This window comes from Neopsephotus bourkii, unplaced genomic scaffold (genome assembly GCF_033783945.1).
Source record: "Neopsephotus bourkii isolate Nb327-2 ecotype Australia unplaced genomic scaffold, CSIRO-AGI_Nbou_v1 NB_1250, whole genome shotgun sequence".
Classification (NCBI taxonomy): Eukaryota; Metazoa; Chordata; class Aves; order Psittaciformes; family Psittacidae; genus Neopsephotus; species Neopsephotus bourkii.
In genome coordinates, this window is record NW_026901735.1 from 211,948 (window position 1) to 239,455 (window position 27,508).

Below are 27,508 nucleotides of genomic sequence, written 5' to 3' on the forward strand. Positions count from 1 at the left end.
TTTCCCATTTCCTAAACTATCACAATCAATTTATTTTAAGACCTGAAACTTATCCTAATTAAGATCGCTGATTTGATATGCTGCAAATGACCTCAAGGATTCATTCTAATAAACAGAAATGATTCTTGGTAGAATGGAGCCCTCATTCTTTGCAACAGAAATCAGTTAACTCATTCTATGACAAAACTTGTGGTTTATCATTCTGTCCCAAACAGTACCTGTAAGCACTGACATAGACTTGAAAAGCAAGACACAGACAGGGTGGTCATCTGAAATGAAACTTAGAACGACAGAATCATCGAGTAGTTAGGGTTGGAAGGGACCTTAAGATCATCTAGATCCAACCCCCTGGCCATGGGCAGGGACATCTCACACTAACCCATGAACTGGTTTGAGGATTTCTTCTTTCAATGCAATTTTGACAAACAAAATGAATCAGCCTCATCAGTGGAGAGTTAAAAAACACTCCATGTGCTAAATTAAATGGCACCTTGCTGAGGAAGGTAATCTCATTCATGCCCCCAAAAGACTACAGTGACTCAGTTATCTCCCCAGGCTCGAGACTTCTGATCTCACCCAAACATCCAACTAAGCCAACAGCTGGCTTTTCACTGGTTTCAGCTGGAGGTAGCTTGGAGTAAATGACCGCAGTGGAGATGTTACACAGCTCTGAAGAGTTATTTGTAAAGTTTTTTCCTAAATTTGAATAAAACATACGTTGTCTTCCCATCCTAACGTAGCACTTCCAAAAAATGCAAACTTGGCATAAAAATTCCCTGGTTACCTACTGTAACAACACTTAATGTGAGGGTGATCAAATACTAGAAGAGGTCTGCCCTGCAAGGTTGTGGGATCTCTATCTTTCAAGATATTCAAACCCCAACTGGACATAGTCCTTTGCTATCAGATCCAGATAGCCATGCTTTGAGTAGGGAGGCTGGACAAAACGGTCTCCAGAGGACCAGTCCAACCTCAGCTGTTCTTATTCTGTGGAACATATTCATGAGTTATAGAGTGAGAGATCACTACGCTGTGGTCTATGAACGATCACATTAATTTTAGTCAAAACGTGACTCATTAATAACTAACTGTAATTCAGAACATAGGTAGATTTCATCAGGAAAAATCCCATGGTCACAGAAACATCCTCCCCCCTCACCTCAAAACAATTCTTTATGTCAAGAAGCTACTCCACACAGTTAAAACTTCAGTCTCCTTTTTATGCATGGAGAAAAAAAGTTAACACTGAATAAGGCTTTGTCAAACATCATTCATATGCCAGTGGAAAGGATAAGGTCATATTATTAAATAATAAATCTTATCTGCTTTTACAGATTCCAATATATTACTGAGAACTGATATCAAACTGGGAGTACTTTGAGCCTCTGTTAATGAACCACGCTACTGTGCTAGGTCAGCACAGTTCTGCTACGCTTTACTGAGGTGATTCTTTTTCACCCCCACTTTAGAAAGTAAAACTCAGTCAGTCTTATTTTAGAAAAGAAAGACAAGACAGCACTAAGGCATCAGGCTTTTCTGTAATCCCCAACCCCCATATTATCATCAGGGGAGCATATAAATGTGCTAATATGAAAAATCACCTCAATTTTCTACTGCCTCACTGAGAAAGCAATTTTATCCTGAATACTCACTCAACTCTTGGACATGTCCAAGTGTACAAGTGGACAGCAGTATATGCTTCGACTACAAATGCCAAAATTGCTTCTGGATGATACCATGAATCTAATGGTTATAATGTACTGGGGAAACAAGGAGAATGCAAGTATTCTATTCACTATGCTTATTTTCTTGTGTCTGTCTCAACAACAGGATCTGTTCCCCAGCTTGGCATTTGGTCACTCAGTTCCATCTCATAATCCTCCATTTTCATTGGTGACAATTACATAAATATTTAAAAAAGCTAATTTATTTGTCCCTTAGACAGCTAGGATAGGTTCAAATAGCTCTGCAGGTGCTTTTTCAAGCTTTCAAGCTACTGACCTCAATAATGGCCTGTACAAAATTCATTGTAAAGTGGAGAAATAATTCCACTTTGGGAAGGGCTCATAGCATAAGCCTCTAATGAACACAGAAACCCACCAATTCTGCATCAGTATTTAAGGTAGTTTATCCAGAGGTCACAGTTGCGATCTTCAAGCTCATTTAGCATGGTAGTATACATTAAGACACAAATCACGTGTTTATCATTGCGACAGGGTGCTATACAAGCCTATTCATACTTGGGTTTCTGTGGGGAAGCTCACTTACCACAGCTTTACCCTGTACCTGTAGGTGAGCCTGACAACAGGAATGGAAGAAACTAGCACCCACTTAGATAATAAAAAACTCAAACCACCAACCAAGCCAAAAATGAAGTATAGATTTCCTTCACACTCCAACAGATTAAAACTCTGATTCCCTGAAATCCATTTTGAGATTTCAGCAAATCCATTTATCTTCGTTATGCACCCTGCCGCCTTTCCATCTTTCTTACTCCATGGCCTAAGGTTAGGATAAGGAAAGGGCTGGCATCTTTAGATCTCCACAGAGCATGCAATGGAGCATGTAGAAGACCCCAGCCCTGCAAGAAACACTACAGAACTGGATGTCCAGCTGCAGCATCTAAGAGAGCATTACTTTCACAGCCAGAAGGGAATTGCTGAGAAACACCATATTCCCCATTGACTGAAAACATCGAGAAGGATCTTCAGTAACTTCAGAGCACTACTCTATCCAATTTTATATCAAGTCAGGGTAGAATTGAAATGGACTTCAGTGAATTTAACATACTCAAAAACCTGCAACCAGACCCCCCACTAAAATTATTTTCTAATACTGATCTAAGCTAATTTAACATCCGCTAGCAGTAGAATAAACCATGCAACATACAGTAATGTTCACGCATGGTATTCCCCATTCCAAGTACTTTTCTCTGTATTTTTAATGCTTCTTTCTCCAAGTTTGTAGTGTCTACAACAGTTTGACCAAAACAGATACATACAAGTTACCTAACTGTACTTGCATCAAACATGCCTAAAGTCTTTGGGGGTAGATACATGCCAAGCATGAAATGCAAATGCAATTTATTGTCACTATTACAGTCACAGCTAATGGAAAACAATATGGTGCTGCAACTGCTACAACTGCACAGGGGAAATGTGTGTGTGTGTCTTCACCAGCTACTTCCAAAATAGTTTTGAAACACAAAGGTACATCTTTTTCCAACCCAGCCTATCCTATTATATGTAGCAACAAAATAGCTTAAAATCCATATGGAAGAAATATAAAAAAACTTTATTGGGCTGAATGAGCATAAATATTACTTTTTGAAAGGCCAGTGCCAAGCTCTCCCTTTCTACATAAGCAATACTGCCATCACTTGTATATTTTGGCCCCATAAAATGAATTTGCTCATGTTATGTTACAGAAACGTAGAATAGTTAGGGTTGGAAAAGACCTTAAGACCATCCAGTTTCAACCCCCCCTGCCATGGGCAGGGACACCTCACACTAAACCATGTCACCCAAGGCTCTGTCCAACCTGGCCCTGAACACTGCCAGGGATGGAGCATTCACAACTTCCTTGGGCAGCCTACTTCAGTGCCTCATCACCCTTACAGTAAAGAACTTCTTCCTTATATGCAATCTAAACTTCCCCTCTTTAAGTTTGAACCCGTTACCCTTGTCCTACTGCTACAGTCCCTAATGAAGAGTCCCTCACCAGCATCCTTATAGGCCCCCCCCCCTTCAGATACTGGAAGGCTGCTATAAGGTTATATAGGTAAATGATACACACAAAGCCAGAAAAGATTAAATTTGATGTCCTGAATGCTTCACAGAAGAAAACCCATCTCAATAAAACTTGCTAAGCTTCTTCCTAATGTTTTATTCCATTTCTGTTTGCTTCTGAACACTGCCAATGTGCACCCCTTGTCAGAAGCAGGGAGAAAGTCCTTACCTGGAATAGATAAAAAGCTTGCTCCGAATCTGCAATGAACATCATCATCACAGATTGTAGTGATAGGACAAGAGGCAATGGGTCAAACTTAAATATGGGAAATTCAGATTAGATATAAAGAAGAAGTTCTTTACTGTAAGGGTGGTGAGGCACTGGAATGGGTTGCCCAGGGAAGTTGTGAATGCTCCATCCCTGGTGGTGTTCAAGGTCAGGTTGGACAGAGCCTTGGGTGCCATGGTTTAGTGTGAGGTGTCCCTGCCCATGTCAGGGGGAGTGGAACTAGATAGTCTTAAGGTCCTTTCCAACCCTATTCTATGATTCTATGATTCCCTTACCTTATGCGGCAGTGTTAAAAGGACTAGGACATTCTTTTTTTATGTAATAGTGGTTTAACACTTCAGTAGTTACCTCCCATTTGTTAGAATGGCACATCAGTAAGATAGTGGTTTAAAAAAAAAATAAAATCAGTCTGTCAAGCATATTCTCTTTCATGTTATATTAACATTCATGTATCACACATAATGGTGTACAGACACATATATATCCTTTTAGCCTGAAAAGACTAAAGGAAGAGAGAAATGCTAATTTGGGGCTCATACTGAGTGAAAAGGAACAGAATAAAAGTTATAGCAACCTTGGCAGAGAAATTCTCAATATGTATGAGAAAGATTTGGAACCAATTTTACTTCTCCAGTGTTCTGCTTATAATAGAATCCATGTCCACCCACGGAATTAATACAGCTAAATTTATGGATACTCCTTACGCAAATTTTAGCTCACCTCTTTTTTAGGTTATTCGGTCAAGATCTGTCTTATTAGATAGTGGCTAATAATAAAAGGTCCTGTCATGCCAAAAAAAAGCCTTTGTAGTTAGCAGAGATTGGTGATTTAAGTAATGAGATAAAATTATGTATCTGATTCATGGTGTTAAGGTTGGAGCTAAGATATACAGTAAGTGAAGACATAGAAAAAGATGCTTGGCCTTAGAAATAGGTGCAGCAACATCAGCAAAGTTGACTCTGCAAGCAGAATAACATCAAATGAAACAGCCAGCCAAGCACAATCAGGTGAGAGGAAAAATAGAGTTACATATCATTTGACAAAGGCTAACTGCAGGCATGCAATCGTTATACATTTCTTAGCTATTGGAATGGGAATCATTACATCTTTGGGTATAAAACACATTGCAAAAGAAGTATAATCACTAATTCCATCTCCACGTTATGAAGTACCTTCACAGATTAAAAATTGGTCAAAAAACCCACAGTGAAATTGAGGATATGAAGAACCAAAGGCACTGGCAGAGAGAAGCCCTTGAATACACACTTCATCGGCTACGTCTTCATTTTCAAAGGACACCATGCAAGACCTTCCTGTCCCCAAAGCTTCTCGTGTGCTGGGTCAGTGGTTCCCAGCTGATGGTCAGCAAGGTACAGGCGGTAGCTTGCAGCTGCTCCGCCAAATCACATTAACCAGTAACGCTGCCACATCTCAGCTCCAAAATGTTTGCCAATGAACACCAAGACCCTGAAAGGAGCCATTTCCTCCAAAAAGTTTGTGAATCACCATCTTGGGTGTCTATTAGGTGAGTTACGCCTAAAGGAGAGGGAATTAATGTACTTGCTTTAGTTTATTCTCAATGCTACTGTCACTCTGAATTCGAACTCTAATGCTTTGGCCTAACAAAATCTTTGTTCCAAAACAAAGGTTTAATGCCTCAAATGAAGGTCATAACTATTTGCTTGTCTCTAACATAGATTCAATATTTTCTCCATGTGATTTGAAAAGATCAGAACAAAGGTTCTAATGTGTATCATAAAACAAAAAAGCAATCAGATATCACTAAGACATCTGCCCTTTACCCAAACCTATCTAATCTTCACTTGTGTAAAATAATATTTTAGGAAATTAATATTCTGTGATAACCAAAACAGAATCCTACCTTAATTGTTTGACAATAGTCTGAAAATGTTTGCTTGGAACCCAAAGCAAACGAAAGAATCAACTAAAATTGGATTTATTCTTTCGCTGAAGAAAAGGTATTCTTAAATGTCACCAAAGCCATTTACTGCAGTCGAGATAAAACCCCAGCTCCTCCCCAATTATTAAAAAAATCAAGGAGCACATAATTTTTAGTAATTATCTTCATTAACATTCCTTAGAGACGGATTTGATTCACTATACGAAACACACCCTTTCTTCTTAACAAAGCTTGTTTTTCACCCCAAAAGAAAACTCTGAACAAGTACCAGAGACAGGGAATATTCCATTTTAGCATCTTAAAAACCCCCTAACTTCCGGTGTCATTAATATGCAATAATCTTCAATTATGACCAGATTAAAAAGCAACTCAACTTCTAACAAAAAACCTTGTGCGTACTTGATTGACACTGTACTGAAGTCAGCAGACTAAAGAAAGAGAAGCTGTCACGGAGTGATAATATTATAACCAAGTTTGCCAAAAACCAGACTTTTTTCCAGCTGCAGCTGTAATGACAGCATGCAGCAGATCAACAAGGTGGTTTATTGAAGCAGACAGATTTCAGAGGTGGCTTATTTCACATCTCTTTCCAACTCATATGTGTTTCCTCCTTTTCAGTCACACATAGGATAAAGTTTTCTGCTACGCTGTACTAGAAGCTTTAGATACAGAAATCAAACAAAGTGAAGGAAAGGTCTTCTGAAACCTGGTGAGAAGCAACAGCTATTTCTTGCATATTCTCTTTGTAAATGCTCCTTCAGTGTGACAGAAGAGTACATATGGTACAAGGTACTGAAATCAGTTAAAATTCCTTTTTCCACATACCTCAAGAGCACTTCCCTACCCACAGACTGAGGATCTGGGGTCTCTCACTTGGTCCCTTGAAGCTAGCTGCTCCAGCTTATAGAGATGACTCAATATTTGTTTCCTTAGAAGAGACAGGACATTACATGGAACCTGGGTCTCCCACATGATGAAAAAAAACTCCTAGTCCTTTGCATCAGTCTCTCCCTATCCATATCAAATGCTCACCCAAATGAATATTCAGTTTTCTGCAGTAAATAAAATAGGGGCATCGGGAGAAGATGAGGAAGAGGCTGACAAAACCACCTCAGGTTTAGAGAAGAGCTGCAGCACCAGGGAAGCATGCATTTTTCACAGCTCAGGAGATTACCCCCTATGAGGCTCTTCCATATTCTCAACTTGATCTCCCAAATCATCAGGCAAAGGCTTTCCCCCCCATTCAGTATCTTAATACCAAAACTACTTCTCTGAGGCATCTGGACACAGCAGTATTAGCCCTGGGAGTGGAAGGACATAATGTCTGATGTGGTTAAGGCAAGAGAAATAAGATTAGGAAGAAGTTATAAGATGACAAAAAAAGAATGTTAAACAGTATGGGCTGGAAGACTGCTATAAATGCCAACCCCAAGACATCAGCAAGTTCTGCTGAGGCTGGTTTAGTGAAGTATCAGGCAGGTAATGCTGCTCTGAAGAGCTGTAATACATTTTTTATGCTGGTATCCTCTGCTGAGATTCTGGAAATGTGCCTTTGTGAGAACAAGTCTACAAATACAAATAACATACAGGCTAAACAAGCTCATTCATTTCACATGGATTTTACACTAACATCCACAGTGAGGTAGTGATTCTACACTGAAATTGTGTGATGCATTTCATAAACCTCCTGATACCATAATCCAGCAGGTAGCAGAGCTGAAGCCTGCAATTCTTACTTCTACAAGTAAGAACATCAGCCTCACTTTTTTACCTAAAGAAAAGCTTCTTGCAGGGCACAGAGAAATACTGCAAGCAATTACCTGTCTGTAACAGCACATCACCCAAGAAAATATTTCTGAGTGAACCTACTTCATGTACGTCCATAGGTTAACACTACAACCTACCACTCGGGCAGTCCTTTTCTAATCATGTGTATACTTAGGCTGAATTACTCAGTAAGTGGGTGCATCTCTAAAGGTAAGGACGTGTGTTGTAGGTTCCTGTTGTTAGACAAACACCCAAGAAGTGGGGACCTCTCCTACACATTTAAATAAAAAAAAGGAATATTTTATTTTTTCAAATGCTTAAAGACATTTAGGGTTTAAAATCTATGTGCACCAATGAAGTTTCAGCTTTTGAGATGGAGGATCCCTTTATACTGTTAAATTCACTTATTACAGGAGACATAAATACATTAGTGACAGCAAGAAACTACCTGCTGCAAAAATGACTGTAAAAATGTAGACAGTTTGAAGGAGAAGAATATATAGGGGCCATAGGAATATTACATCAAAGAGATAATGGCAGTTTCATAGCAGGCTGCAACTGCCAGAAAGGGAAAAGAGTAAAAAACATTTAAAATTAGAGCTTAAAAGTTTACCCTACACCATCTACTGCCTCTTTTAACACATTTAAGTTAAAAGAGCTAGTTTTACTTAATGTTTTAGTAATGGGTTAATACCTAAACAGGGGAAGTTTAGATTGGATATAAGGAGGAAATTCTTTCCTGTTAGGATGGTGAGGCACTGGAATGGGTTGCCCGGGGAGGTTGTGAATGCTCCATCCCTGGCGGTGTTCAAGCCCAGGTTGGACGAGGCCTTGGGTAATATGGTTTAGAGCAAGGTGTCCCTGCCCATGGCAGGGGGGTTGGAACTTGATGATCTTAAGGTCCTTTCCAACCCTAACTATTCTGTGATTCTATGTTATTTAGCTTAATAGAATCCCTTCACAGACCTACACTCTTGCTAAACGCATCTTTACAGATTAATATCACACCAAATTATCTCAGACTTCTCATAATGGATGGAGGAGTGTGAACAGCAGCAGCTTTAAGATTGTCTAAGCCTCGCAGCATTTCTATTTTAGACTATTTTGGTTTCAATATGGTCTGAAATGTCCGCCTATCGGGCGGTGTCCTAAGCTGAGTTTTTCTTTGAAGAAATTGTTTCAATTATTTTTGCATGAACATTCAAAACATATTTTTCGTAAAAATATAATTAAAGAAAAAATCCTTTTCTTCAACTTCTCCAGTGCTGAAACAGCAGGGAGATGAAAAATGGCACTTTTCTGGGATAAGTAATTACATTTTCCAGTGGACAGGGTTTTTATTTCAGGAAGCTTTTGGAAACTATTCATGGAGGATGCACAAAACTCTTAAGAACAATTAAAGCAAGTGATTTGTCTCAAGGAAAGACTGGTAAACTGCACAGAAAGGTGTAATATGATAACCCAAGAAGGCTTTTTGCTACCTTGAACCTCCAGCTTCGTTTTCTCTACTCCTTATACACAAGGCAAGAATTCACTGACTGGAAGTGATGCAGTTTCCAACTTAATATAGGAAACATGATGTCTCCAGGCGTTTTTTACCTTTTAAGAGGAGAAATTTCCACAATGAAGGCATTCATGTTTTCTAGATTAGTGGTAACATGTAATTTTATGTCTCAAATCACTTTATTTTGCTTCCTATGTTTGTATTTATATGCATTACCTAGAAAGGAGCTTCCTTTGCTCTTCAGCCCCTCCAATAGACAGAGAAGAAATGAACATACCTGGCTAGTAAGCATTTATCCACTGTAGGTGCAGATGCATCAGCTGTGTTGAAAAGCAGGCACACAACAGTGACATGACTATGCTCATGTCCAAATGTGCCACTGTGGAGCAGTTACCAGTTATGCCTACGGTAATCCACTATGAATTTGTTAATCAATGAATGAAAACAAAATGTTAGAGGGGAGTCTAAATCATCATCCATTTCCCAAGAGTGCGGCAACCCTTTAAGCACTTAATTTCCTTCAAGCAAGATTTTGTGCAAGGGTTTGGGGCGTGACAAGACATGGAGGTACCTCAGCCTCATATTCCCGCTATTCTTGCCCCTTTTATGTCTGACAGCAGAACAAAACACATGACCTAAATCATGCAGTGTTTATAAAGAAGGCTTTTTTCAGCTCTCACTATTTTCTCCCTCCAGACTGCCTGGGATATTTGCACTTTTTGAATATCCACAACAAAACATAACATCAGCTTTCCTCCTGGCTCCCAGCTTCAAGATACCTAGTCCATATGGTAAACCTAACAACAATTATCAGCTCTTCAGAACGGACAGAACTACTCTAAAACAGGCCTAGAAAAGGTTGTAGAAAGAAAGGAGAAAAGAAGTTAACATATGTATCAGCCTCTGTGGGTTGGCCCACTCCCAGACAGAATCGCCTCTGCAATTCCTATGAACCATCACAGCTTCTTCAGAAGTCTCCCCATGTTAGAGCAACCAGTCATTCTGTCCTACCCTGTCATCTCAAGCTGTGCAGTGCTCGTATAACTAATGAAGAGAAAGATCTATTCCACCTAACGTGTATCATCAATAACACCATGCCGATGCAACTCTTACGTTTCTCATATTGTTAAGTGGCCACAAATCATAATTAAAAGTGTAATTCTTCCAAACTATCTATTCATACAGAACACTGCAACTTCAAACAAATAATCCTTCAAACCCCTGTATTAACATTTTACACTTCTCCTTTATGTTTTTTAAAGGTTGTGAATAGAAAAAAAAATCATAAAATATGTTTGGTCATGGGATATGCCATTCAGCATTTTAAATAACCTAATTTTCCTAGCTTTCAAGTAGTTGGATGATTGGAACAACTCTGAGACAAATTCTCCACCTCTCCATACAAAATACTGGCAATTTAACTTAGTATTAAAACTCTAAAACATGGTATTTCCTGAGTAACAGTTAATACATTGTAATGCCTACATGCAAAAGGAGGATGTTGTTAGATCATCGACTTGGTTACTACTACTGTACCTTTTCCTCCAGTACAAAACATGACCATTACGTTTTAAGTACATTTAAATACGTGTCTATACAGAAAATTAATGTGTGCTATGATTTTTAAAGGACAAGGGAGCTCAACAACATTTGCTACAAAACCAAGAGCGAGGGTATTCTTAACAGAGTTTTGCTTTGGCAATTCTATCCTCACTTACAATCATAGAATAGTTAGGGTTGGAAAGGACCTTAAGATCATCCAGTTCCAACCCCCTGCCATGGCCAGGGACACCTCATACTAAACCATGTCATCAAGGCTTTGTCCAACCTGGCCTTGAATATTCCCAGGGATGGAGCATGCACAGCTACCTTGGGGAACCCATTCCAGTGCCTCACCACAGTTTCACCTGTTGCCCATCAGGAACTCCCGTTCTAGAAATACAGTGAACTGTGGCAAAGGCTTCCTCTATATTTCAAATGTCTCTAAATCTTCTCTTTGTTTGCAGTCCTACCCTGCAGGTTTTTGTACATGTGTGAGTGCACACTGACCTCAAAGCATAGAAGAGTATCAGCTTTTCCAAACAATCCTTTGGACAGAGCAGAATATGAAAGAAAGCATGTTTAGCCTTAAGGAAGGGTGAGAAAGCAGAGGAATAAACTGAGGATATTAGACCACATTAAGCATTCGACTAAAGTTCATGGACTGACATTAATAAAACCAAGTTAACCCAGAGTTAAAGACAACAAATATTTCATATCAGTTCCTATGTATTTTGATATTGCAAAAATATTAACTAGGATCACTGCCATGAGGAAAGCACAAGATACTGGGAACACTGGGGCATGCAGTAGGCAGGCATCAGCACAGATGATTTGAGAGGTTATGAGCACACCAAGCACCAACAGAAGTATTTTGTGGAATGAAGAGAGGGTTCAAAGACTGCCTAGAAAAGCCCTAATCAAAAGCAACCGAAAAACAGGAATCATTTACCTTAAGCTGCATCTTAGGGTTACGTGCAATGAAACAGAGGAAACCAGCCTGTGCCAGTGCCCATACGGCACTGCTGTACTGTGCTTGGTGTCCCAGCTGGCTTGTTTTAAATGGATTTAAATATTCAGTGTACTCGTATGTCAGAAGGAAGATGCATAACAAGGAAGAAGACTGAAGTACAGAGAGGGTGATTAACACACAGAAAAAGCAAATTATGACTTGATTTTCCTTTTATTCCATATTGTCACAAACACTTTTATCAGTAACATCAGATTGAACCATGGAACTCACTGTCACAAGACAGTTCAGAAACAAATTTACATTACTTCAGAGCCTTCTTGCTAATGGTTTCAAAAAAGCTTGAATCTTTTCATTCTAACTAAAACACAATATGCATTTGCAATGTTTGTCTCAAAATGGCAAGGAACAATAAACCCTATGACAGTCCTGAAAGAAAAGGGTTAGAGTGTCGACTGCTTCTCTTTCACATTTGAACAAGACAAAGCATATCCATATGGACTTTTTGTTATTAGTATAGGAGATTATTTTTCTGTGATACTTATTCATAAGAGAGCACTGTGTAGCATTTTCATTATGTCTTTCTTGACAACCACTTTCATTATCTGTATTTTTCAGTGAGACCTCAATGGACTAGCATGACATTTTCAATCACTTTTTTTTTGCCTTCCCAAAACTGAATTAGAACTCAGTTGAAATAATAAGTAATACTACTACTACTACTACTACTACTACTAATAATAATAATTTGCATAAGCCTAACCCCTCTCAAATCTTTCACCATAGAATTGCACATCCATCCATCAACAGAATCATGATGCAATTAAAACTTACACAGCTTTCAGCTGGATCAAAATGCTGTTAACACCCAAGTCCTGCAAAATGGGAGCCTGTAACACAAAAACAGCAAGCCACCTCTGACTATCCTAGTTCCAATGGGTAAAGCAGCAGCAAAGTGTGATTAATAAGGCAGTTAAACTGCTGCATCTTTCTGCAGTCCTTCAAAAATCATTCAGAAATAAAGAACAGCTTTTCCCTGCCTGTGAGATCAGATTTGGAGATTTTAATGAATCTTCCAAAATCCAATATTCCTGCCAACCGCTTTGTTACAACCTGTTTCTACTTCAAAACCTTCTGTCTATCACTTTCCGACAGTCAGCAAGGATTTATGGCATCTTAGAAAGCTGCCCAATCACCAGTTTTGCAAGATTTCTAAGATATGGACAGATTTAAAACACTGTGTGTCCTTGACTCGGAGCATTCCACCAACCGCCTAATTCTCTCACAACATTCAAGGACAAAATGCAAGCGGTTAAGGTTAGAAAAAATTCTATTTAATTATCAAGAAATGTAACTGCTAATGATTAAAAAAAACAAACCCCATTTTATTGCAAGTTCCCAGGAACAGGAATAAAACCAGGAAACTTATTAAAACTATTATTTAAAACTGACATTTAAATTGTGTTCCCTGCAGAAGATAAATTGTCAAAAAAAAATAAGTGTCATAATTATTGAGAAAATAAGCTGTCCCACAGTAGTCATTTAAATGACTAAAGCACTCATTAAGTGTTTTCTTCCAAATAAATCCTGTGTTAAACCTATTTCTTTATCAACTTACGGATATAAAAAAACTCCATGCAACACCTTGACAGCGTTTTGAAGCATCCCTTTGCCTGGAAAGAGGAAAGATGGGGCTTTGATTTGTTTTATTTAAAGTTAGTTGTTTAAGAGCAAGACATCATCAATTAGACACAGATCCATTTCTCAGTCACATCCTTTCTTACTCATTCGGATTTTATTCCTGTCACCATTCACGTGTTTTCCTACTCTCCCCTGTAAAATGCTCTTTTAGTAGGAAGTTTATTTCAAAGGCACATAATGAAATAATTATATATACAAACAAGCCTCAGCAGACCAAAGGAGATTTTTTTTAAGGAGGTAAAAAAAAAAAGCTGCTTCTTCCCAGGCACACAGTGATCAAAACAGAGCCGTATCTCTGCACATTTACACAAAGAATCTAGACCACCTAATGGCTCATACTGAAAATTAATTAAAACAAAACAAAGCCAACCACAAAAACTACCAAGCACCCAAACCCAACACTCCTCCCTCCGCCCCACAAAACCTCAACCCAAACTAATGATGCTGCAGATGGTGTGTACTTCCATTCCCCCCCCCCCCAACAATACAGCACAAATGTGTGGCATTTCTTGTCAGGAGACAAATAATCTTTTGACAGTCATGTTCTTGAGACACTAATGAAAGACAAAGAAGTAAATGTTAAGCAAAACTCCTTTATTATCTTCACACCAGCATTCATCTGTTGACTTGCGCTCCCTGCTGGGAGGCAGGCATCCCAGTGTCTCTCAATGGCATCTATCTAAGAAAGCTGACAGCAGCCTAGTTTAGTTTCCTAGTACCAAAATTCACACCAAAGGTGCCTTTAGCCAGTGCCATGGAAGGGAGCTGTGCCAAGAAACATTTCCTTGCTTGCAATCCAGTGAAAAGGGATCATTCCTGAAGAAAGCATGGACAACAATGACAGCACAAACACTAACCAGAGCAGAAAAGGCATGCGGATCATTGAGAGCCAACAGCAGTGCAAGTGAGAGTACCTTTATGGAAAAAAAGGCTAAATTGTAAGATCTGGCAGGTTTGGACTATGACCTGCCAAAAGGAACAACTCATAGCAGAAACTTTAACCCATACAAAACCCCAGCATCTGCAAGGGTGTACTGTTTCTGACCCTAAATACCTTTCCCCATAAAAGTGAAATGAGACTAAGCCAGCAGTCAATTCAGATGGGCATGTCAAACAACGAGGACTTTGAAAGACCAGTGAGCCTCCTCTAACATCATATGAAAGTTCATCTGATGAACTACTACTGTAAGAACTTTAGCCAAGAAATGGCAACAAGCTTGATCAAAGCTCGAGAGCATTTCTAACAGCACTAGATGCAATTCAGCCCTCACTGAACGATTCTCAAGAGTTACAACCCTTAAAACTGATGGCTTGGGACTGTCATGCCACCACCACCACCTCCTCACTGATTTCTGCAAGGCTCAGCGCAGACCACCAGCAGTCACCAAAAAGCACCCACCAACAACCCTTCCCTCAACAGGGACCTGTGCCTGGGCCAAGCTATTCAAGACAGCTGAAAAACAAATCCTACTGCAAACAGCTGCACAGAGATGCCACAATAATTGGCTGCTTAGGTGATGAAATGGCAGATGAAATGCCATGTTGACAAATGCAAATTAACATGCATTGAAAAAAACATTCCTGACTTTACTTACATAATGAAAACTGTAATTTAGCTATTACAACCCAGACACAAGAGCTTGGAGTTATACGTAATGCTGCAAAAACATCAGCTCAGTGCTCAGCAGAGATTAAGAAAGTCAAACAAAGATCAGAAATGTTCATATCATTGCACGCTTTGCCTTCGCTTACACTTTTCTCCAGGTATTTGCTCTTGGACACTCTTTGAGAGCAGACAGCAAGAGTTAGGTAGGTCTCTGGTGTGACTTCTTAACACCTTTCTGGTGCTCCTGCTATAAAACAGCGCAATTTGATAACAAGACTGTGAATCAATACATCACTGAATGTACAAGATTTTTAATTTAATAGCATCAACTCTAGTTAGGTATAAACGCTTTCCCAATTGTCACACATTTCATTTACAGGATGAGCCAGATGGCTCAACAAAAACTGATACCAATTAGGAAAGGTTTATTATTGTATATTGCCATTGCAGGTCTAAAGAAAGCAAAATACAGTGTGTCGTTTCAAGGTGCCTCAACACCCTATCAAACTGTATGCTTAACTGTGACTGAAATTACAAATATATGAAGACAACAGTTGCAGGTATTTTTAAAAGGACTTTTAGTTAAATATGGATTGAAATCAAATACTGAAATAGTCAACAGCAAAATCCCATTAATGAAATGGGCTTCTAGACCTGTGTTGACATACTTTTTACTTAATAGTAATGACCTAGAGGGAACAGACAACGCCATCCACCCCAGAGAATTCATCCATCCCTTACTACACAATAATGTGTTACCTAAGAACATCTCAAGGAAAACATAGAATATTTCAGTGGCAGTCTCCTGATCCGAGTATGGATTGCAGAATTTCACACCTAAATGTCAAGATCCAGAGAACATCACTGTTTCTGAGCATCAGCACTATGGCCACCCTCGAGGAATAGATCATGAATTGCAAAAAAAAAACCCCAAAATGAAAACACAACCAACCCACACCATACAAAAAACATACTGCAGTAAACCAACTCCGTCCACAGTGTAAAGTGCCAACAGTTTGTTCCTACCAGCTCCATGGCTTCAACTCCGACACTAGTTTCAAGCAATGTATGCTTCCTTGTAACTGTTCTGGCTACCAACTCAAACCAGAAGTTAATTACACATCAAATATGCTGAGCTCTTATTGCAGCAGCTTTAAGATTAGGTTGTTGGGGTTTTCACCTGAAGCCACTCCACTGTAAAACCCTTGGATCACTTGTGTGGACCTTAGATACACCAAGGGGCAAAAAAAGAAATGAAGTGAAATATTAACATTATGACTGAGACGCTAAATGTAAGTAAAAGATATCCAGGAAAATGCTTTAAATGGAGGAGGAAGGATTTAATTTCTATTTAAATTCCATAGTGCTCAGGAAAAGAGCAGGAAATCCAACTCTAAGTCCTGTGAAATGTGTTTGATTGGTGCTTTCATTAGAAAGAATTCTGCAACTGAATCCTAAAAAGGAAAGGAGCACTACCTTCACAGGATATATCTGATCAAAGCATTCCTTTCAGAAAACATCTACTTTTTAATACAATGATGTAGAAAAGACCTACATCAGAAAACATCTATCTTTATAGTATCTCCAGTATTATTGTGACTTTGAAAAAAAAATATTAGAGCAATTCCTCGACTTAATGGTAACATTAAATGTATTTACCTTACATTTACCTGTCTGCCATATATTTTATATCAAAATAGACAATAAAATGCTCCAGAACAAAGGAATTTCTCTTTGAAACATTCATGTACACAACTGATATAAGTAAAAAATCTCTTGGGAACTGAGGTTTTGTTACCTAAGAATCAACATCTTAAGATAACACGGGAAACACCTTGCAGTCATCACGTTGCTACAGGTGCTGTTATCTGTTTGCTCAATAAATTCTTTCCTTGCTTTGAATTTTACAGCACACAAATTTCAAATTATAAATCTGAGATACGAGACATTTCTCATGTAATAAGAACAAAGACTCTGCAGCATCCCATGAACGTTTTGACTCACTGTCATTTTCTTCCTTCACCACATCCATGGAGAATAACAACTAAAGCATATCAGGAGCTACAACCGTTCAAGACTGTATGAAACAGAGAAAGGCAGGTTTAGTCCTGCACTATCATCCAGGAAAAGAAAAAAAATAAAGAAAGATCAAGAAAATCCCTCTCACATTCATTATCAGCAGAGCTCCAAAAAGCCATTAGTTTAGATAATCTTTCCTGAACCCATAAAACTGCATTTCTGGTTGCCTATAAGAAATCAAGCAAAATTGCTAGGCAGAAGGTACTCAAAGAGCGTGACTAAGCTTCGTGCTGAAGTCATTCTGAAATGTACACATTTTTCAGTACACAATACTGTCCATGGATTCTCAAAACTGATTGCTTAGCTGTGATACATTATAGGAGCTCCGGAACTGCATTACAGTCTTTACTAAACATGGAATTGGTCTAAAAAAACCCTAAATCAAACTACTTTAAAAGACCAAAAAAATCACAACACACACACTCCACACTCCACCCCCGACCCCCACCCCTTCCCCCCAAAAAAAAAAAAGAAGGAAACCAACAACCCAGTGTAGGGCTAGGCCAATTTTTAAAGCTTACCTTTTTTTAAGTCTGTAAAGCCCTAATTTTTCTCTTTTTTTGTGGTTTTCTCTTAACCAGTTGCCGAGTGACTGGTATATTGCCCTGTTGGAGCAAGTCCAGAGGAGGCCACAATGATGCTCTGAGGGCTAGAGTACCTCTGCTATGGAGACAGGCTGAAAGAACTGGGCTTGTTCAGCCTGGAGGAGAGAAGACTACAGGAAGACCTTAGAGCAGCTTCCAGTGCCTAAAGGTGGCCCTACAAGAAATATGGAGAGAGGCCTTTTTTACAAGGGCCTGTAGTGGTAGGATAAAGGGAGAATTGCTTTAAACTAGAAAAGGTTGGATTCAGATTAGACACTAGGAAACAAATTCTTCCTTGTGAGGGTGCTGAGTCCCTGGCACAGGGTGCCCAGAGAAGCTTTGGCTGCCCCATCCCTGGCAGTGTTCAAAGCCAGGTTGGACACAGGGGCTTGGAGCAGCCTGGTCTAGTGGAAGGTGTCGCTGCCTGTGGCAAAGGAGCTGGAACTAGAGCATTGTGCGATGTCCCTTCCAATCCAAACCATTCTGTGGTTCCATATTTCAATGTTTTAACGTTGATGGAGTCGTACTCACAAGATCTTTATTCAGATTTCACATACTGTACATCATAGAGGAGACCAGAAGGTACCCCAGTCAGTCACACAAAGACAAAACATGCGGCACCTTTTACATGTGTTGGTGCTCTGATATCCACATGCAGTGTTCCACACTGTCTTAGAAGGGACTGTCTCTCAGCAGCCTTCCTCAGTTTCACTGTCCCGCCTGGACACATCTGCAAAGCTAACTGCACTTCCATGAAGGAGAAATAAGCCAGGCAGCCAAGGCTGCATTAATCAAAATGGGAGTTTTCTAGGAGGGCTTTCGGTCTTGCTCTGGGGAAAAGCATCAGAGCTGGGGGGATATAATACCCTGGCAGCCTGAACAGACACCCCGTCTCCCAGATTCTCATTTACAACTCGACTTGACTGGAACCATCCCTTGCTGAGTGCAGAAAACAGAGTTCCTTAAATAGCTGATCTGGCAAGCACCACTCATTCAGGCTCATCTGGCAGAAATAGCATCTGCAAAATCACTGGGAGTTAATAACGCATTCATCGACACAGAAAATGACTGAAAATTCCCTTTTCACTTATTATCCTACCTCTCTAACATGTTTTAAAGGGAACTGTAATTACCATTGTGCACTGTTGTTAGGAAAGAGAAGATCAAAGCTGCTCTATAGCAGCCACACGGGCCCATCTCGCTTTTGCTCTTTGCTAAGTAACAAATGCGTGCCTTCAAGTGATTGCTCTGCCGCGAGAAGCGACTTGTGGGAACGAATTGCAATGACCTTGGGTTGTTTACCGGGGAACTTATCAGAGCTACCACTTAGGTGAGTGCAAAGAGGTTTGATGTAAGCAAACCCAAAGAGTTATATCTAGAACAAATAACACTGTATCTTCTGAAGTGCCTATGGCACCCTATCAAATACAATCCCTGCTTCCAAACTTTATTATGTTCAGAGTGATGATTCTTTGATATGGCTCACATCTGATCAGAGAGCAAGCAAGAATCTTTCCTAAGAGAAATGTTAATGTTAAGCTCCCTTCCAACTTTCAAATAAAACAAAATAAACAGAATACAGAATAACCAAACCTCCCTCCTCCAGGTCCCTGTCACCAGGATTTCAGAAATGCAACTAAAGTGGGTGAAACATGAAAATGAAACAAGACAACAAAAAACACCCTGCTGCTGGAAGGCTTTAAGAAATGCTTAAATGTGTCACCTATTTGCAACATTTAAACAAAGCTGTTGCTGATGAATGGCTATAAATATAAAAGAGAAATAGGACATAAACAAGAGCCCTAAACAGCAACAGAAACACTGTCTGACTGGGTGAGTAACTTATAGCTTAACATGGGATTGGTTCACTGGTAATTTATGGGTCTTTTATCTTTATAAATATAATAACTAATAGGAACCATAAATACAGATAACAAATGTTAAATATTAATTATTATAAGTTTTGCTATATAAAAATATACTAATAGTAGATGGTCTGCATGCAAAAAAATACTTTAAAAGCTCAGCAGCATTTGAAAGCAATGACAGTTTGTCCTTTTCTTGTAACCACACGCAACCTTCAGAGCGAATTAGGGACAGACTAAATCACAGGTTCCTTGCTGAAAAAGATGAGAAAAAACAAACCTTTGAAGAATGAACGCTGTATGTAATTTAGGCACTGAAAAATGCATATAGCATCATTATAAAGTTAATAGCAGGGAAAGTATCAATAAGGAAATGATATATGCAGCAATTTTTGAATTTCCTCTCATGCCAGAGGGTTGAGGGGCAAAACAGAACCCATTTTCACTGTTTAATAATAAACTGGCAAAGCACAGCTCAAACAAGCCTCATTAAGGTGAGTAACTTATGTGCTGTCTTTCACCCTTCAGTAGCCTGAGTGGTCTGTTGCTTGAATTACCAGACACTGTGTGAATTATAGATTACTGTGACATATGATTATGGCAAAGTTGGCCCTGCTATGGGCAGTCTGAGCAGTGACTCAACAGGCAGAAGGGGATGGGTGACGATTTGAGATCCAGTTACTAATTTAGGGCTTCTAATCAGCCAGCTGGATTACTTATTTGATGATCTTTAACTAGCCTTTTCCCAAAGATGAAATCACCAAGAATATCAGTATACAGTACATTTTCTATGCAACAGCTGCATAACAAACCAATGCCTGCATGACACAGTATTAGTTACTTAACCTAAACTCTGCTCAAAAATCACAGCTTCACCAAAAAGCCTGTGGTTTAGAAGCTCTTTTTTCCTGGAGGAATAAATTGGTACTAGCATGCCTGTATCTGATTCATAATTCTGCTCCATCTAGCTCTAGCTGGCTTACTTTGAATTACAAACAACTGAGACTCAGTATGTTATTTTCCCCACAGTATTTAGCTGTCAGAGATACTGATCTAGAACATGTATTGTTATTTACCCTTTTAAAACTTTCTATAGTTGACCTTCTACCCAAAAAACAACACTTTCTTTCTCAACATGATCCTTCCAATGTTAAGCACATAACCAGGCTTTGTCTTGTGAGTGACAGATGGTCTGGAGTAACACAGGGACAAGAGGCAACCTGAACCCACAGCAGAAGGAAAAACCCATCCTGCAGTGAGGGCAGCAGCCCCCATCCCCATAAGGAACTAAATGCACGTCCTGATGGCAGGGTAGGACCCCCCAGAAGATGCTTGCCCCCCCCTTGCACTTTCTAACTTGGTGCTGTTCAACAGCACCTCATAAAATAAAGTTCTGTAAATGCTCCCAGTCTCTTACCTTTGTTGAAAAAACCCACAACCTCTAGTATTTCAATACAGATGTGACTAAGCATTTCATGATGTAGTGGCTGGTGGTTTAGACGGCACTGCATTGTCATTCAGTGCAATAAAGTTTTCACATCTTAAGGAATACTGAGAGATGCTAAAAATGCCATTGACGGTTTCATTTCAGCCTTGGCCGAGAGGGCACAAGAAAGTTCACAACTGTATTTTGCTGTCTATCAAACCCCAATAAAAATATTACAAATAAAAAGCATCTATTTCAGGTATTTTTTTAAATATATATAGCTTCAGTAACCGTCTATTCTAATTGTTTAAAGGCTTGTAGAAAAAAAAAACCCAGCAACGATACACAGACATTAAAGAACAGCAAAAGCAGTCACTAACGGTTGGTGCTTTCATTGAGATTGAAATATAACACATTAAAGGTACTAGGTATCATACGCTTTTCCTCTCCTGCCCTTACATCTCTCTTGTTCCCTACTAAAACCAGGATGTGAAGGGAAGTATCCAACACCATCACATAAGAGAAGACATCAGCTTATTTTCTGAGGAAACTCAGTAGTCAATGGTTATCATAAACTGTATTATTCGGCTGTCAAGAAACTAAATTTTACATTGCAACCATCTAACTGCTCTTAGAACCATTTCTTATTTAAAACTTTATTGGCAATGAATGCCTTAAAAGAAATTCTCTCATATTCTGGAACCATCATGCAGAAAATAGCAGCTATACAAATTTATAAGGACTTCAGTCTTTCCAATGACTGGAACTAACAAAATGTATGGCATACCAAATGAAATGGTTTTGCTTGACAAAGGCTGCAAGTTCTTTGAACAGTGAACCAACTGGGATTCAATATTCTAATTCTCAATCATATAAAACACCATGATGGACAGCCCTGTCAAGCTCATTAATACTAAAGCAACTGCTGATAATTGCTCCAGGTTTCAACCTAATTAAAGCTAAGTGGCTGGATTTGCATATAGTACAATAGAAGTTTCTTGCAATCACAGTCCCAAAGGCCTTATCAGCTTCACAAATACAATATCATTAAAACTTGAATGCTAATTACAGTTAATTTCTCAGTGCAAATAGGAGTAATTCACTGGATATTTAGGTCTTTCTTGCTCAGACTTAGCACTGTAGTTTATCTAAATGCACCCCAGACACTTCCCAAAAATAACACACCAGGAAGAACAAAACGTTCCACCACTCTCCCTTCTCCATTCCATGTAAGAAAATGATGTCAAATGTTATCAAAAGCATTCTGATAAACTGAGCAAGGTAAGTCAATTAGCCTTTCCCCATTTGTTCCATTTATCTGGCTAACAACATAAAAAACAAAACAGAACACCCTCAATTAAAAATACTTCAGGTTAAGCTACTGTGCTTGTTTTACAAACTGGTATCATTGTAAATAGACCTTTCAAAACTATCCTCTTTTAAATGCTTTCTATATAATGACAAAAATAACAACAATGTGGAAATGTGCATCTGTTGGGAAAATGTGTAAGATGCATTAAAGCATCTTACAATAACACACTTGTAATGTATTTGTAATCTCACCTTTAACCTCCTGTGTCAACTGTAAGAGGAAGCAGGGACCAAGGAAAGAGAAAACATTTTCTCCCTGTGAAATAGCAGCCAGCACTCCAGCAGCCTCAAGAGCAGGCTAAGAAACCAGTCTGGTGTGGCAGCCTTCACACGAAGAGCACTGGAGAGGATGGTGATGCACAGCATCGTGATGTTGTGCTAAACATATAGAGGCAGCACTCTTACTCAGAGAGCCCCACCACTCAGCAGCATGTGCAGTAGTCGATGCTCAGAATACGCTAGCCTGTTAGCTCAGGCTTTTCCTATCCAACTGCAGGAGAAAAGCCTAGGATTTTCTCCCACCCGCTTCATTTCAAAGCTCAGCATGGACAAAAGACCAAGTTTCTACAATGCAGCAACAAGTCAGCTAAGAACAGCTCATCCAGAGCTACTATAAAAACATTAGTGCAACACTGACAGTGTCAGCGACTAATTACTGACTCCAAATGTACCAGGGAGAAGTTACAGTTTTCCTCCCGCTGCTGTGAGGGCTGCATTAATGAGTCAGGTGATGATTTCAATTGACAGTCCCTACTATTTTTACAAGCATCCCTGTGTGCTTCCACACTCCTCCAGCCCACACCAGTTAAATAACAGGTGGAAAGTGAGTAATTAGGATTCAGAGATACCTGTTTCATGACAGCTGTGTCATGCAAAGAGGAGTAAACTTCAGTTGCCATGTTAATATTCATGTATGTGGCCTCTATAGGGTCACCAAGGCACTCATGTCACTGCTTTGTGTGGAACCATCCTGTCCTCCAGTCTGCCTCTGTCCGCACCTGCCTATTTTTTCACAGAAAAACCTAAACCTCCAAGTAGTCCATTTACTTGGTAAAACGTTATTGTCTTTTCCCTTTTTCTTCTTTCTTCACCAGCCTCTCATCCTGGCCTTTTACACAAAGGCTGTGATCTTCAGGTCACTTCCCAAGGCTTCTCGCAAAACACCCAGGTTTTGTTTTACTTTGACCTAGGATTTATTAAAACAAATAATAATAATGATAAAATAACACCTGCTATCTGTTCTGCCTCCATCCAGTTCCAAGGTATTGCGACTTAAACTACGTTCTGCAACCAGATTATCTATCTACTCTGATAACTTAATATTTATCTCCTTTAAATGGCATTATTTTTTCACTCTGTTTCTGTCAGTGATCCCATCATCAGAACACCTCTAGACTGAACTTCTTATCCCTTTAGGAATGTCTTTTTCTATACTGGTCATGACTACAGGAATATATCCAAGTTAATAGTATGCCAAGGTTTTTAACCTTAAGTCAATCAAAAGAGGAAGTAAAGCTTCCTCCATGAAGCTCTTGCACACTAACCTGTCAACTAAACAAACAAGCCTTCATGCTACTTTGCTAGGAAAAGAGGTTAAAACCAAGGGGAGCAAAATAAAGCAAACAGAAGATCAGCCTTGGTTTTCTGTGCACATCGTATTACCTGCTACGGTTTATGAATCTGAAACTTACCCACATCAACTATTTCCCTGCATGCTGAATGAGGCAGGCTTACTCCTGTGGTTAGCCCTCTGTACGTCTCCAATTATTTGCAGCTCTTCCACTGCTGGGGCTTTGTCCATCATTACTCCTTATGGCAAAAGATGCCTATTAGCTATCAAAGTATTCCAGTATTTTTGTCTTTTAAATTACTACTTTTTGCAAGCCTTTAATCATTTTTGTTACATTGAACTGATTGAAAGCCAGGGACCATGATCTTCAATAAGCACATTTCAATGGCTTGCAGCAACAGCTGAGCACTTCTGCACTGAAACCCAAGTATGTGATGATCCATGTCACATTAGAAATGAAAATTTATAGCAAATTATGTAAATTTCTGGCACTCTTCTGCAGAATATTGCCCCTCTATGATAGTTTCCACTGGTGCTGTTTTCTGACATCAACGCAGTGATGTGCGATGTACCAGAACATTTACAGAGCCTGCCCTTCTCCACTCTGAAATTTGATTATTACTTATTGATTGCATTTGTTATGCCAACTGAAGTCTGTTTAGGTGCTGAGAGTTTACGAGATGTAGTTCAGTTACACACCACAGGAGCTTGACTCCAATAGCTTTGGCCGAGTCCAAATTCTTTACCCACAATGGCTGGGAAAAAAGCACATTTACGATTATTCACGATCAGTCTATCTGGGAGTCAAACAACTGCATAGTTTTTGGTTTTGTAAAAACAAACATTTCCTAATGTGTACCCAGCAACTGCTCAATGACGGTGTGTTCAAGAGCCCTTGAAAGGTCTTAATTCTCCTGGTAATAACTCAGAAGAGGATAGTGGTGTAGCTGCAAGCCTGCGACTCACCATTAAGAGAGCCTGCTGCTCTAAAGGGGTTTGATTTATTTAATATTGAGTATAAAATGTGAGAACAACATATTCTGGAAGAGCTTAATAAACACACTAGGAACACTAGAAAAACCTTGGGAAAATAGGAAAGGGGCCCAATGGACACATGGCCTTTACTTACAGATTTCATGCCTTCTGAAATTGTATAGATAAAAATCCCATTCTTATTTTAAGTGAGCTATGATTTGACATGAACTTAGCTCATTACTAATATTAAATCTTTCAGGATAGCGCTTTCCTTTATGTCTACAGGATTTACAATAGAAGATCTCCTAAGCCATTCAAAGAAAGGAAAAGAACAAAACCACTTAAAGTCTAGAAACACAGAAGGCTTCCAAAGACCTTTTCAAGGGAAAGGTCTGTACGTGCATTCATAACAGTTAATGCTTTTTGTCAATATAAACCAGTTCTTCCTACTGAAGGAAAGATCCAAGAACTACTAACAGCACAACTCTTGCTTACTGATTTTTGGAGAGACACTTATCTTGATCAGCCACCATTTCTCTAATAAAATTCAACCTCTTTGGGAGACTAGAGGATACTAAGATGAGACATGCAAACACCTCAATCTCACTGCTGACCTCTGTACTATCACATTTTCAGCACACACTAAGCTGAAAAACATACGCACAAGCAGGAAGCACCCTGTAACTCTCTCTAGGAATAGCAACTGACGTCATCTACAGGGACTTGTGCAAAACATGATCCTCTCCCACACAACATCCTTGTCTCTAACCTGGAGAGGCAGGGTTTTGACAGATGGACCACTCAGTGGATAAGGAGCTTGCTGGATGGTCCTGGGATGCAGCAATAGGAGTGTGAGCAGCAGGTCGAAGGAGATGATCCTGTCCCTCTACTGTGCTCTCATAAGACACCCTCTTGGAGTAGTGCACCCAGCTCTGGCACACCCAACACGAGGACGAATTGAACCTGCTGGAGTGAGCTCTGAGGAGGCCAGAAAGATGATCAGAGGGAGGCCTGGAGCACCTCTCCTATGAAAATAGGGCTCGTTCAGCCTGGGGAAGAGAAGGCTCTATGGAGACCTTATAGAAGCCTTCCACCTAAAAGAGGCCTACAAGAAAGCTGAAGAAGGACTTTTTACAAGGGCATGCAGTGATAGGACAAGGGGGGATGGATTTAAACTGACAGAGAATGGATTTAGATTAAATATTAGTAAGAAGCTCTTTGCTGTGAAGGTGGTGAGACACTGATACGGGTTGTCAAGAGAAGCTGTGGGTGCCCCATCCCTGGCAGTGTTCAAGGCCAGGCTGGACGGGGCTTGGAGCAACCTGGTCTAGTGGAAGGTGTCCCTGCCCATGGCAGAGGAATTGGAACCGGATGAGCTCTGGGTTCCTTCCAACCCAAACCATTCTATGATTTTTTAATAGTTTAAGCATCACCCACATAACAATACATCAGACGGTTACATGGCAGATGTATTAAGTGTTTTTAGACAGTCTTTGACTTCAGCTGTTCCAATGCCTGCCACCACTCCCACTGTAATTCCAAAGATCTAAGCATCTGCTTCTAATTAGCCCTCTCCACAATCATTCATACAATTTGCAAGTTTGCCTTGGGTAGGATTTTTCTTCCTGACCTATACTTATGTTGCATTCATGCCTGAGTATTCCTGCCTATTTGCTATTCTCCCTTTCGGATTTAGCCACTGAAAAAGGTACTATTCACAAGTCAGAATTACAAGGGAATTGTTATCTTTAACAATCTTTCATGATTCAGCCCAAACTATCTAACATTTTATTTGGCTGGAAATGCTTTTATTAAGTTCAGGCTGTTATTTAGGTACTATTGAGAATTTAACTTTGTATTTTACTCTCCAAAGCCTTTTCTGGAGCCTGTCACTTAACCAAAATCTCCCTGACACTTAGATAGCATTCCATTAGTCTCCCCAGACTACCTCATAAAGACTTGTAAGGTGCACGCATCTTTTATAAACCATCTCAGCTCTCCCTCCTCTGGCAGAACTACGTACAAAGGGATTCAGCAGAACGTCGTTCTGTGAAATGATACTTTGCATATTTATTCAGAGAAGCCCTACACTTGGGAAAATGCAAGGGCTAGTTTTCTTAACAAGGAGATAATAAAGAAAAATGGTTTCATTTATTTAAAGCACATCTGCACTGTAAAGGAAAAATACGATGATAAATAGTAGTAACACATCCAAGCCACCCAGTTCAGAGACTGCAGCTGGTACAGTGATGACAGAGCTCTTTTTGGCCAAGGTTCATGAGTATTTAGGCTAGAATGAGATAGGTTATACCGACTGTCACTTGTACCTGCAGAAATCCTTCAGATGGTGTTTATGACACTAGATTAGGCCTTTTGAAAAACAAATCAAGCTTAGGCCAAACATATTACAATGGCAAAATGTCCCGTACCTCCCCCCTCAGCTATAAATGAAGGAAACAGATGCACCACTGAAATGATGCACAATAGATGATGATGAAGAACACCAACAGTTCCTGCTTTTAAAAACATCCATCATTAGCAATATTAATTAAAGTCAACAGTGCAGTAGGTGATTTGGCTCAGCATCCTTAAATTTATCAAGTGGGCTGTTTC

At 39.5% G+C, this 27,508-nt stretch overlaps 1 protein-coding gene across 9 annotated transcripts in view; it reads right to left on the bottom strand.

The window, feature by feature from the left end:
* The window catches only part of MACROD2 (mono-ADP ribosylhydrolase 2), a 741,850-nt gene that overhangs the window by 182,190 nt on the left and 532,152 nt on the right, over nt 1–27,508 (bottom strand). Inside the window, exon 7 of one of the 9 annotated variants that reach the window (XM_061364764.1) lies at nt 24,218–24,675. The exons of the other annotated variants lie outside the window; for them this stretch is intronic. Within the exon in view, the coding sequence (XP_061220748.1) occupies nt 24,559–24,675 (117 nt within the window). The 3' untranslated portion in view covers nt 24,218–24,558. Of the gene's footprint in view, nt 1–24,217; nt 24,676–27,508 lie in introns of those variants that run through there. 9 annotated transcript variants of the gene reach the window in all.